Genomic DNA, 12,959 nt, shown 5'->3' on the forward strand with positions numbered 1-12,959 from the left:
TTACAAAATATATAACTGAACTTTATAATATAAATCTTATAAACTATATAATGGAACTTTATAATATATATATATATATATATATATATATATAAGATAAAGTTGAACTTATAAATATTCATATGCTAAGCGTAAAACAACCGTATGCTATAGCATACCTAAAAATCATTACAGGAACCATTAAAAGGGGGGCGCGTCCAAACCAACTGAAAATTTATGGCAGAGCGCACCTTGCCGGGAAAATATCTGAGAGTTAATTTGCATGGAGGGCGTGTCGAGTCGCAGGAAGGCGGTGGCTGCAGGTAGGAGGGCGGCCACCGCCAGGCCCGTAGATAAAAGTCGGGACTCTGGATCGAGAAAGGGGGGGAAAAACCAGAGAGGGGCAGAGAGAACCAGAGCAGAAATCCACCAGGAGAAGATAATTATCTATTAGAAGAGCTTTAAGCCGTCTGAGGTTCTGGGCACGGAGGGACAGAGAGCTTCTGTTGAGCAGCTTTCTGGATTGAGCAGCTAGGTTTGCTCAGTCTGATTGGGTGGTATTGGTCTCCCGGAGATTGGATCAAAATAGCCACGGCATTACCAGCAGCAGAATCACCAGTTCAGTGGCAGAATCAGCAGCAGTTAAGGTAAGTACAAATTAATTCTTCAGGCTTTCTGTATTTCAGATTTTAGTTACTGTGTTTTGTCATTACATTAAGAGGGAGTGTTAAAATTGTTATTAGGGTCGGTCTTCATAATTGCCATTGTATCAATATGTATTTTATGTAAAAACAGAAGGAAAACAAAACAAAACAAAAAATAGCATGTTCTTTGTGACCCTTGTAAAAGAATCAAATTTGAATTTTGAAAAGCGTCATTTGTCCCTCCAATTTTCCATGGTCGACCCTCCAGAAGACAAGTTGGCTTGCTCAAAGGACGTGTCCCTTCACATGAACGAACAACTATATATTGGCATTTATTCTCCACCTTTTGGAAAGTAATTTGGATCTCATCTATGGAAGGAAATTTAAGCTATTATATGTGAAGCATGCAAGCTTTTTGTGGACTATTATATTTGAAGCATGCAAGCTTTATGTGGACTATTATATCTGAAGTATGTGAGCTTTACGTGGACTATTATATCTGAAGTGTGTGAGTCCTCTATGACACTATATCTTTGAAGCATACGAGCATCTCCAAGGCAGCTCATACAGCATCTCTAGGGCAATTTGTACACCATCTGTGAGGTAGAAAGGAGGACATTCTTCGAGGCAGTTATACAAAGATTTAGAGGCAAGCCATGTGAAATTTCTAAGCAGAACTAAGGACAAGACAAGTGGCATATCTTAGACATAAATTATGACAAGGCTATTGTTTCATGGAGGGTTGACTTAGCACTTGGGTGACTAGTCAGTTTATCTTTGACTTGGATTTCTCTTGTTAACTAAAGATTCTATAAGAAAATGGTTGCTAGGTTTTTCCCTTGTGGGTTTTGCCATGGCCTCTGACCTATTCCCTGGTGTCTTTTGTCTCTTGTGCACTATGATCTCTCTACTTTCATTATGCTTTTCAATTTATAATTGCTTCATGACATAACTAAATAAAGTAAGGGCTAAAAGGAAACATGGCCTCCTCTGGTGTCTTTTGTCCCCTAATCCACATGGCCTCCTCAGGTGTTGAATCTTAAATGCAAGATAGAATTTCTTAACATGATAATTACTTGTGATTGTATATATTAGAATTTCTTAACATGATAATTACTTGTGATTGTATATATTATATAATAATCATGAAGCGGTAGCCATAGTTGCTATTCCTATGTTTTCGAACAAGTGAATGCAAGTGGGAAGTGCTTTGCATAAAAGGCCATCTTGGGTCTTAACCCCCCCATAATATATACAATCACAGGTAATTATCATGTTAAGAAATTTTATCTTGCATTTAAACTTCAACACCCAAGGAGGCCATGTGCCCAGGTGACATCATCATGACAAATTGAGGCCTCAAAAATCTGGCAGCATACGGGTGTCGACAAACGGAAATTTACATGACATTTCTAGAGAAATTATCTGTGACAACGCCGCAAGGCATGTGGCTTTGGAGGCAATTGGGGAAATCAGTGACAAAAAAACGTCGGCGTGGAGATTTATCTCCAGCAGGTGACAACATGGTTGTCGTCCCAGGGTGCCAGGGCACCAGCAGAAGCCATGGGACCCGTGTAAGTGTTGTTTGATGTTGACGAAGAGTAGTAGATGCTTTGGCGACAATTGACAAGAATTCGCAAATTCACCAGCCACTGAGCGTATTCAAAGCTATGTTAAGGTGTGTAGGAACCGGGTTTCGATGGTGACAAACCTCGATAGATGGAACCCCCTCCCATCTGTTAATGTAAAAGGAATTGCCACCCCGCCTCCCGACCATCGAACGAATTGCATGAAGACGCTAGGAGGAATGCCCATGGCTTTAAGCCAAAGTGACATGGCAAGCCATGGTGGCAGCCACATAAGAATGAGGGGCGCTCATCTAGACAACCACGTGGTTGCCACGCAGCAACCCAAGAGGTCATGGCCAAGTCTAAGATGACAAATTTCAAATGGTCATAACTCTCAATCCGAGAAGCGAATTGAGGCAAATTTTATATCATTGGAAAAGTATTGACGAGACAAACATAATGGTGTTGTTAGTTTTGAGTTTTGAAAAGGTCAAAAAGGAGCGAAAATTTTAGACCCCACATCCATAATTGTACCTTTGTTGGATCAGCATAGTAACTCCCTCCTACCCTAAGAAGGGGTTGGGGATAGCAAGGGGTATGTTACAAGTCACCCTTGCCCTAGCATATCACTATCATTCCTGTCAAATGAGCAATACGTTCAATGTCACTGATACGAAATCTCACCAATGAACGATTGCTTGTGGTGCTACCATCCACAAAAGTTCTACTTGGCATTAACATCAGCCATAGCATTCTCATGGATAGCCAAAAGAAAAAGGAACCTTCCCAAATCTTTGTCTAGAACTTACATACAAGGCGGATGGATTGGTGAGCATAATTAGCATGGAATATAAATGCCTATTAAACTCTAGGTTTTGTATGCTCACACCACCTTTCACATCTCAAAGGTTGGACATATGGGAACCCCATGTCATATCATGTTGATTGAAGCCCCAATTGCAACCATTATTAGGCTTGTTATGCTCATTTTACCTTAGCCTTACTACAAAATATTATATCACAATATACCATTAGATAAGATAAAATAATGATATTAATATCCAACAAATGACTACAAAAGTAAGTCAATGGGACAATGAAGTACAATGATGTCGATAAAAGTAGGAATACCAAACAATCTCCTAAATAAAAAGAACAAGAGATAAATAAAAAAATAATGTCTACATGCAAAAACATGGAAAACCTTAAACTTCGAGTGCAAGCAGTCGCGGAAAGGATTTAGGGACTAGATCATGTTCCAGTAGAGCTATCTCTCCTAACACTCTAGGTCGAATGAAGAAAACTCAAGATAGTATAGTGCCCCGCGGGAGAGATACAAGAAGATCTAGACCCTTTATTGTGTTACTACCAGGAAGAAGTAACCCTTCGCTCTTGTCTAGGGGACCTCCACTGCTTGTTGGTAAAAGATTTGGTCAGGCGACGTCTTTGAGGTCTATGGAAAAGGTATGGTCCCTTGGGTCCACACCGATTTGGAGCAATGCTACTATCACTATGTCTCATAGTGCCCCTAGCTAATGAGAACATCGATGAAGAAGGATGTAAACCATTGAACAAGATCTAGTTTAGGAAACTAGAGAATGTGGGAATGAGATTTGAGGACCTCCTACATGTAAAAGGCTAGACATCTAGTATTGAAAGAAACTAGATAAAGTCTAGAACAAGCAATGAATCTCCCTCGGATCTCAATAATAAATGGGGTAGCGGAAGATGAAATGGTCCTTAGCCTCAATCTCTCAGAGATGGCACAAATGGCAAATCATGTTTGAACGGTAAATTTAGTGGTAAATCTCAATCCATAGTCTATGAGAGTGAAATGGATCCAAAGGCCATGCATCCAATGGAAAATCATGTAATGGGGCCAAACAATAAGTCCATCCCTCCTCATTGTGACGCGCTCAACATAGAGAGTCATCTTTGGACGTAACTCAGCTTGAGAATGTATCCAAGTGGCAAGAGGTTTATCCTATTTGGTTGGTAAGAGGTGATCCATCATAATACTAACCAAAACAAGGAGATCTAATACTCTGATGTACTAACACCAAGATTGAGTTGAAAACTAGTTACTGCAATAGACTCGGATAAACAATAGCTTTCCAACTAAATTCAAAACCTTTGTAATTAAGTTGGAAATAACAAAATAACTCAAATTATTGATTATATGTATATCTCTATCGAAACCTTGATTTGTATTGCTTCCTAACACAAACCCCGAGGATTAACTACAAAACAAATATATATATATATATATATATATATATAACAAAAAAGCAATGTAGAAAAAGTCGAAGTCGGGATTAAATCGGCAAGGGTCCAAAAGTCGAAAAACTCGTTAAAGTCTAGAGTTTTTTGAAAAAGTCGGCAAATTTAAAAAAAAAAAACAAACAAACAAACAAAACAAAAACACAAAAATATTCATTTATTTTTATTTTTTTAACATCTAGAGTATCCATAGTTCATTAGGGCTTGTAGTCTGCAACATCAGATCTGCAATCTAACCAATGAGAAATAAACAAGAACAAACATATAGCTTACTTGTTGAAGTAGCCCATCTAGATCAACCCTTTCTGCATTTTTTGTCCTTGACACCTGGCAGGTCCTTTGCCTCATTTGCCATCAATTGCTCACTGAGTATTTGCTGCTCCAAAATACACAATATACTCAGCCCTAACCAGATCTACTTCTCAAGTGGATTTGACCACCAAATCACTGTACAATCAGCATCAAAGTATATCATCAACTCACAATGGTTTGGCCCTTCCAAGACACTGAATACTAGTTGTCCAAAACCCTTATTGTTCAGCCTCCTCACAGCAAATTTGCCTCTTCAAATTCATTGTATAACAGCTCTAACAGTGGTTGCAACTCATAGTAATTTTGCTTATCAAATCACTATATGATAGCCCTTAAATACCACTGTGATATCCCACATTCAGCAGAGATGGCAGACTTTTTCGGTTGACGTGGGATAAAATCGGGCATACAACGAATAAATCGCGATTTTTTCGTTTCTGAAAAAGTCTGCAAAAAATCGGAAGATTAAATCGTTTTGTTGAAAAAATCGCAATTTTAAGATTTAATCCCAATTTTTTGCAGACTTATTACACACTGCAAAAAAGCACCTCAAATTATAACAATATATGTGAATATGTTTAAAACAAAATAAAAACGTTTATTATGAATATGTTTTAGAAAAAAAATAAGAGAATCTAACACTACAAATGAAGCTAATATAAGTATAGAGCTAACTTCACATAATGTTTGATTTTAATATCAATTGTGAAAAACAAAGTTGGATAAACACTAACAATGACTTTTGAAGATTTTACTCAGCAAGGACAGAAGCTTGATGACGCTGAAAAGAAATATTACAAAGAGCAGAAGCAAGTAGCAGCACTGACAGACAAGTGAGACACGTGGATTGTTGCATCACATCGTGTTTTGTCTCGGCTCCTGTCACCATTCTCGCTTTGCCCCGAATTTGCTTCGCAAAGATCCTTCAAGCCTCTTGCTACCTGGAGCCCGTACCGACCTCACCCAAATTAAGTGGGATGAGGAAGGACGTCTAGCAAAAGTTTAGAATTGAAATAGATACAAAAGTGAGAACACCCTAATATATATTAGCCAGTGTTAGACACTAATCACTCAACAAACAAGTAGAAACACCAAACATGAATTATAACCCCAAAAAACATGTCAATATATATCATAATTAATAGTATGAGCAAATATTTACATGGTGCACCGTTTATTCGAAAAAATTTGGAAAGATTTTGCAACAAAATATTAGACTTATAAACAAACATTTACACGCTGCACCTTTTATTCGAAAAGTTTTGGAAGAAAGATTTTGCAACAAAAAATTGGAGTTTAATACATACAAAAGTGAGAACACCCCTAACTATGCATAAGCTGGGATTGAAAAGTCAGGATACCCTACAGTATAGATAAGCTGGGGATGAAATAATCACTTGAGTCCCTAGTGATCCCTTTGAGTGTAATTAGGAACTTGTTTAGATCATTAGACACCTTATTTCACACAATTAAACAAATATATCATTAACATGAGCATAGTTCACGGGGATTTGAACAAGTATATCATTAGAACGAGCATTTAACGCTTAGGAGGAACTATTCCAGTAGTTAAAAAATCATTGTTGTCTTCATTATGTGGCCCACCCAGCCATCCGCAGGAGACTTCGCTTTTCGGTATTTGACCTACCATCCATCATTCTTCTACAGAGGTTTCTTAATTTTTCAGGAACTGCCAGACCCAAAATGAGAAACTTGTCATTCTGTGGTAGATTCTGGGATCTTTGTGTCCAGCTGTGACAGCCCTCCCGGCGTTCACTTATTGCCACACCCCGGCTTATAGTGCAAGGGGGCTGCTCAAATAATAATAATCCAGGAGTTGGCAGAGGTTGGCAACGTCTAGACTCTAGCTCAATATTCTGAACTTGAATTATTAATCCTCTGGAAATAAACATTAACATACATAATCACCTTCACAACCCTTGAAAATTATCTAATTTTTTTTCCAAATTTGAAACAAGGTTTCAATCCTCCCAAGCTGCTACCCACTCTGGAATATGACAGACAGGCATTTATTCCCTAGAAGGGCACCTTTCCAGGAGATTGAGGTTGAGGGAGAAAGGGCCTCTACCCACTAGTGTGCAGATTTGGCAAGAGTGTAGGAACCAGAACAAGCACTTTGCAGGATTACCGAATGGATACTGGGCCAGTGGACACTAGTAATTCACAGATGAACAAGACAATGGCCTGCAGCAAGAACTCCCAAGATGAAGGCCCACAGAAAGAGAACTTTCTTAGGCTCTGCAGAGGATTTACAGGTACTCCATAGCCTGAAGTGCCAAGTGGTTTCCTAGGAATTAATCCTCTAGAGCTTGTTCAGGCAAGCATTTAAAACTGGCCTCCTTGCAAACCAGAGGTAACCATTGCCTGGCTTATGTTCAAGTAAAGCTTTCGAAGCATTCCAAAGACAATCCTTACACCAATTTCATAGCGGACCCAGATTAAAACAAAGAAAGTGGAACCAGACTCTTTTGTCCAACACCAGCATATAGGATTAATGACTGATGTTGTGACTCCGGAGGCACAAGGCACGTATCATTCTCCAGAACTGAGGTAATTTATAACTTGTAAGTATCCAGCCTCCTCTTGTTTGATGAAAATACACGTCATTATTAAGAAAAATTCAGAATTGTATTCCCCAAAAATATCGCATTGTAAGAATCTGCACAACCATTATGCATCATTAGAGTCATATCTTGGGATAGTGACAAACACACGCAGCTAAAATGTAAACACCAAAGTTACTATTCAATTTCAACATTTCTAGTTTTATAAGTATGAGATGGAATGCCTCAAGATTCGGTAGGAAACCAATGGGCAAAATGCCTGGACGCTGATTATCCTTTTTTATCACCAACCCCTTCCTGCAAAATTCATCATTTTGATTTTGTCTTTGCAGTTCCTCTTCCTGAAAACTATTCCTTCGTAAGTTTTATCCATTTTTCTTTGCAGTTGATCAGCGACATGTGCAAGCATCATTTCGCGGAAACTGAACAGCTCACGCGTGAGGCATCACGCTGGATTAAACAAAGTTATTCCAGTTGAACTGTACGATAAACTTTTATATATCTGAAGATGCGGCTTCTCAAGAATCAAAAACTAATTGTGAATCGTGATGGCTGAATTGTTGAACAAGGGTAAATGATGGACATTTTTTTCATCCTTTTTTCGGTCTATCCAATTGAGTTTAGAAAATGAGTAACATACGACTGTTACTGAGCCACTGAGCCATTCTTAAAAATTTGACGGAAAACAAACATCCCAATTTTATTGAATTAATTCTTAGAACGTATAGAACCCGATACCAGTAAACTCTCTTGGCAGGATATTGATCATACTCATTGTGTTCTAACAAATCATTTTGAGACCATCCAATATATAACAGCGAAAAAATACATGTACTACTTAAAAGTTATAAATATCACCTGACAAATGTTAACAAAAAATAATAGTGTACACCGTATACTTAACGTAAGTACACTACAATGGATCTCTACAATTCTTGGCCAAAAAGATGGAAGTTTCTTTTCCAAATTAATGTTTTACATCTGTTTATCCAAGGCTTCATAGCCAATTAATCACTACCTTTCTAAATATACTGGCCATAGAAAACCAGCTCTAAAATATACATGCTCACAAATTCAATAGACAGATAATAATTTAAATCTCAAACCACAGGCTTCAGAGGCCAAGGTCACCAGCCTACAGTCTTTTGTTAGGTAAACGCTCTGAAGGTCACCAGCCTACAGTATTTTGTTAGGTAAACACAAGGCAGGAGACGGTGAGCACCGAAAAAATTTTGGATAAAGCATGGAGCTGCCTGTAGCATCAGAAAAGACATGTGTTCATACCTTATGTGTAGTAGGGAACACCACTTGGAGGAGGAACACCTCCACCAGCTGGCATAGGCATCTGTTGATGACTGTATGAAGGCATTGGGGAGGCACCAAAATGGGGCCCCTGACCCGCGAGTGATGTTACGCCTGAAGCTATATAGCTTGATGGAGGCCCTGAATGGTTCTGCATGGGAGATAGTCCAGGAAAGGTTGTAGTGGAAGTGTATGGAGAAAGGGATGGAGGAGATTGCCCAGGAAACACTGGAGGGGGAGGTACTGTTGCAGGAGTCATGTACATCTGATTTTGTGGAAATCCTAGAAGAGGCAGACTTGAATGGACATTGCCATTTGGTCCTTGTGGTTGAGGTGATAACTGGTTGAACTGCCAACCTTGCACTGGCTGAACCCCAGCAACACCATCTTGAAGTGGTGGGCATGCACCACCTGCATAATTATTTCCAGAGTACACTAATGAAGAAGACTGGGGAACCTGCATTCCACCAACAACTGGGACAGTTGTTTGGAAGGCAGATGGTTGCTGGCCTGTAATTGATAATTGATTTGGCAACAGAGCAGGGTTTGGACTTGTATAGTCTCTGCTTCGATCGTTATTAACCTGCATCAGATGATAGAAGTAGGTACTTAGAAGGTTCAAAAAAAAGGCATACTAAAATAACTAAATAAGCTATTGAAAAAAATACACCTGCCTCCAATTCTATTGCACAATAAATAAAAGGTTAGAGACACATTTAAACAATGTCTATTAGAACAAGATTACCTTTACATTGAGGTCAGTGTGACGAGAGTATGAAAGATGAAGTTTGCAATAACCTCCATCATATATGCAATGCCCTTCCAAAGCTTCTTTCGCAGTAACGGCAGTTGCCACATCTGGAACAGTAAGAGAACTCGTCAATTTACAGAATTTTTTTCAAAACAAACCTGCGGCCAATGCTATGCAAGGGAAATTCTCACTGGGAGCATTTCAAAAAGTTGAGAGGCAAAAACAAATATGATGCAATTAGAAAGATATAGACCACACCTATGCCACTATCTACAGCTCAGTTACAGGGGCAAACACAACAAGAACTAGAAATTTTCACTAGAAAGATTCAAATCTCCCAGTCTCTGGAAGAGACAGTTCAGGAAAAGAAAGGTTGCCCAATTCTTGATTTGACGCTTGATAACCTATACTTCACATCCAATACTAATAGCATATGTGCAAAATATCTCGTGATAATGGCCAAAGGTGTTTGTTACAATACTTTATCCAGATCATGAAAAGAAGGTACAAACAATGGCAACATAGGGGAAAAAATATATTAATGTCCACAAATCAATCAAATAGATCAATGGGACTAGAAAGCATGTCAAAATGCCAATGACCAAAATAAGTACAAATAAAGATTAGTAAACTGTAATATAAAGGGCTAAACACACAAGGTAAATCCTAGAAAAGAAATATACATAGGCACTGCTCTCCACCAGAAAGAATTAGGAAGCTAGTGTTTTTCAACCATTGTGAACGTACCAATACAAATCCTAAGAATGTCCTCTCTGGGAAATGGCCTGCACTGAGTGGACCAGGCTGAGTTAGCTTGGGGTGAAGCTAGGTGCTGCCTATAGGAGTGCTAGCACAAATAAGATTAGTAAACTGTAATATAAAGGGCTAAACACACGAGGTAAATCCTAGAAAAGAAATAGATATAGGCACTGCTCTCCACCAGAAAGAATCAGGAAGCTAGTGTTTTCAATGTCAACCATTGTGAACATACCGATACAAATCCTAAGAATGTCCTCTCTGGGAAATGGCCTGCACTGAGTGGACCAGGCTGAGTTAGCCTGGGGTGAAGCTAGGTGCTGCCTATAGTAGTGCTCCTAGCATTCAAAACCGATGAGAGAAACCTAGTGATGGAAAACCATCTCCTTGGCCTGCACTGAGTGGACCAGGCTGTTTACTGCTTACAGGAGTTCTCCTAGCAATCAAAGTCAGTGAGAGAAACCTAGTGATGGACGACTAAGTCCTTGATCTGGACTGGGAAATGGTCACATGCGTGAGCTGAGTGTTTGAAAAGGTACATCTCAATGATCTCAGAACAAATGTGAGAACAAGAATGTAGAAAGTTCATGAAAAATGCCTTTCACTGCAAATTCGGAAATTTCACCTCAACCTTGAGGTTTCCCAGATCTATTTCTTGTGAACTTTCAACCTTAATGCTGAATCTGAAATATTAAATACATCAGCAGATACTTCACTTCCTTCAACCCAATTGACAAGGCATCCCATCAAAATGCAACATAATTTCAGCCCTAAAATATTATATTCACTAACACATGATCAACAAAGTTGGTTTTAAAAGTTATCATTTCACCTAGATTTAGCTTAGAGGACTCACCATGAAAAATAGCTCTAAACCTTTTTCACCATTAGAGAAAGATTGAGACTTGCCAATTGAATAGTACTCCCAATTTTTCTACAAACTTTTCTAGTCATCCCAATGTCTCCAAGAATTACACCTTTCCACCACAACAAGCTCACAAAAATAATTAAAAACTAAAATGCACAAAATATGGAAATATGGAAACTTGACCCCCTCCACCCCACATTTAGGAAATGTCGTATATATATATATATATATATATATATATATATATTACAAAAAAAAATTATATAGGTTTTCTTAAATAATATATTATTTGCAAGAAAATAAGAATTATACACAACAATGACAATTTAGCAAGAAACACATATCTCCATTAACTCCCATAGATGATTACGTCATGCAAAATCCAGAAGCAACCTCTAGAGATGAGGCTATATATCCAAAACCAACCTTTATATATGAGGCTATAACTGCCAAAATATAACATAAGTTATAGCCTAATACATATCCATCTCATCTCCATCTTCGCCAACAAAAATAGAGAGATGCATGTTTAACAGTGGATCATGCAATGGAAGAAGAGTTTCCAGTTTCATAATCATCGATAGCAGAGAGAGAGAGGTCTAAGAAGATTCAAGATCCGCATCCCACACTTTATGATGCCTAGTAAAATCTTATTGCAATTTGCTGCTATAGGAAAACATTGCTCTTGGGTCTGGCAATCCTTCTTGGTACTTGAGTAGGCCCAAAACACTAGGAAAATCACACTGAAACATGGGCTTCACAAAACGAAACACGACAAAAACATCGAATATGTTTCAGCCCACATTTCCAAATTTGGAAACAAAGCCCAAAGAGTTTCAAGCCATTTCCCATGTTTCAGCATTCCGAAACATTTCCGGCTTTGAAATATCTAGGGGAAGTTGCTTCTTACAACTTAGAGTAAGAACTATGAGGCAATCTTAGTCCTTCTGCCAGTTCAACCACCCGAAAATTTTGAGCTTGAGGGGAAGGTTCCACTTCCATATTTTCCAGAACCAGCATCGCTCCCCATTGACCTGTAGCGCAGGAGAGATATAATCATATGCCTCCTTATCTGAGATCTCACCATCTATAGATATACCATCCCATGATAAACTATATTCACACTCTGTCAAAGTAATACCCAACAATGATCAATTTTGAATGTATTTTTCCCAAATCTCAACCAGGTTGCCAGATATAGATATTTTTCCCATGTCCCAAGCGCGTATCCATGATACAGAGATAGAGAAGGGCTCACAAGATATATAAATCTGATTCAAGAAATATACGCCTTTATTATGTAAAAACCTGATAAGTGCAATCGGCAAAGTGTGATCCACTTTGAAACCTTTCATAGAGTCCAAGCCCATCTCCACGTTAGAGACAATGCCAATTTCCCATCTCAGGTTTCCAACCAGCCAGTGCTTTGTTTTCATCAAACTGTTCCAAATTAAGAAGCCAAAGAAGGGACCCGCACCAATGTTTTTATCCACTCTAGGATCGATTGATTTTGAGATATTTTTCTTTGATAATTGATTGCCATGTTCCATTGCCAAATATAGCTCACCCCAGACTCTTTACCAATAATGCCCAAGCAAAATGTTCTATATTTTTTATCCCCCAACCCCATTCTTCCTTACGCCTCAATAACACCTCCAGCCGCACAAGATGGAACTTTCTGGCATCTCTGGTACATGCCCAAATAAATCTAGCAATACATGAGTTTATGCACCTTATGATTTCCTTAGGCAGCAAGTATAGGTGCATCCAATAGACAGATATACTTCGAAGAACTGACTAGACCATGATCAATCTGCCCCCCATAGACAGCCATTTATGAGACCACAAAGATAGCCTTTTCTCAAATTTATCAAGCAACCACTCCCAATCCTTTATCCCATATTTGTTTGAAAC

General features: G+C 38.6%; 1 protein-coding gene across 2 annotated transcripts in view; it reads right to left on the reverse strand.

Moving 5' to 3' along the window:
* Nucleotides 1-8,200: 8,200 nt before the first annotated feature.
* Nucleotides 8,201-12,959, reverse strand: part of LOC149158120 (polypyrimidine tract-binding protein homolog 1-like) — a 39,120-nt gene continuing 34,361 nt past the window's right edge. For both annotated transcript variants that reach the window (XM_089436135.1, XM_089436136.1), the window contains 2 exons: nucleotides 9,416-9,528; nucleotides 8,201-9,253 (listed from right to left, as the gene is read on the reverse strand). In XM_089436135.1, the coding sequence (XP_089292261.1) occupies nucleotides 8,654-9,253; nucleotides 9,416-9,528 (713 nt within the window). In that variant the 3' untranslated portion in view covers nucleotides 8,201-8,653. The remainder of the gene's footprint in view (nucleotides 9,254-9,415; nucleotides 9,529-12,959) is intronic.

This window comes from Pinus tabuliformis, chromosome 5_2 (genome assembly GCF_031772625.1).
Source record: "Pinus tabuliformis cultivar Carrire ecotype Pingquan chromosome 5_2, CPIR1, whole genome shotgun sequence".
Classification (NCBI taxonomy): domain Eukaryota; kingdom Viridiplantae; phylum Streptophyta; class Pinopsida; order Pinales; family Pinaceae; genus Pinus; species Pinus tabuliformis.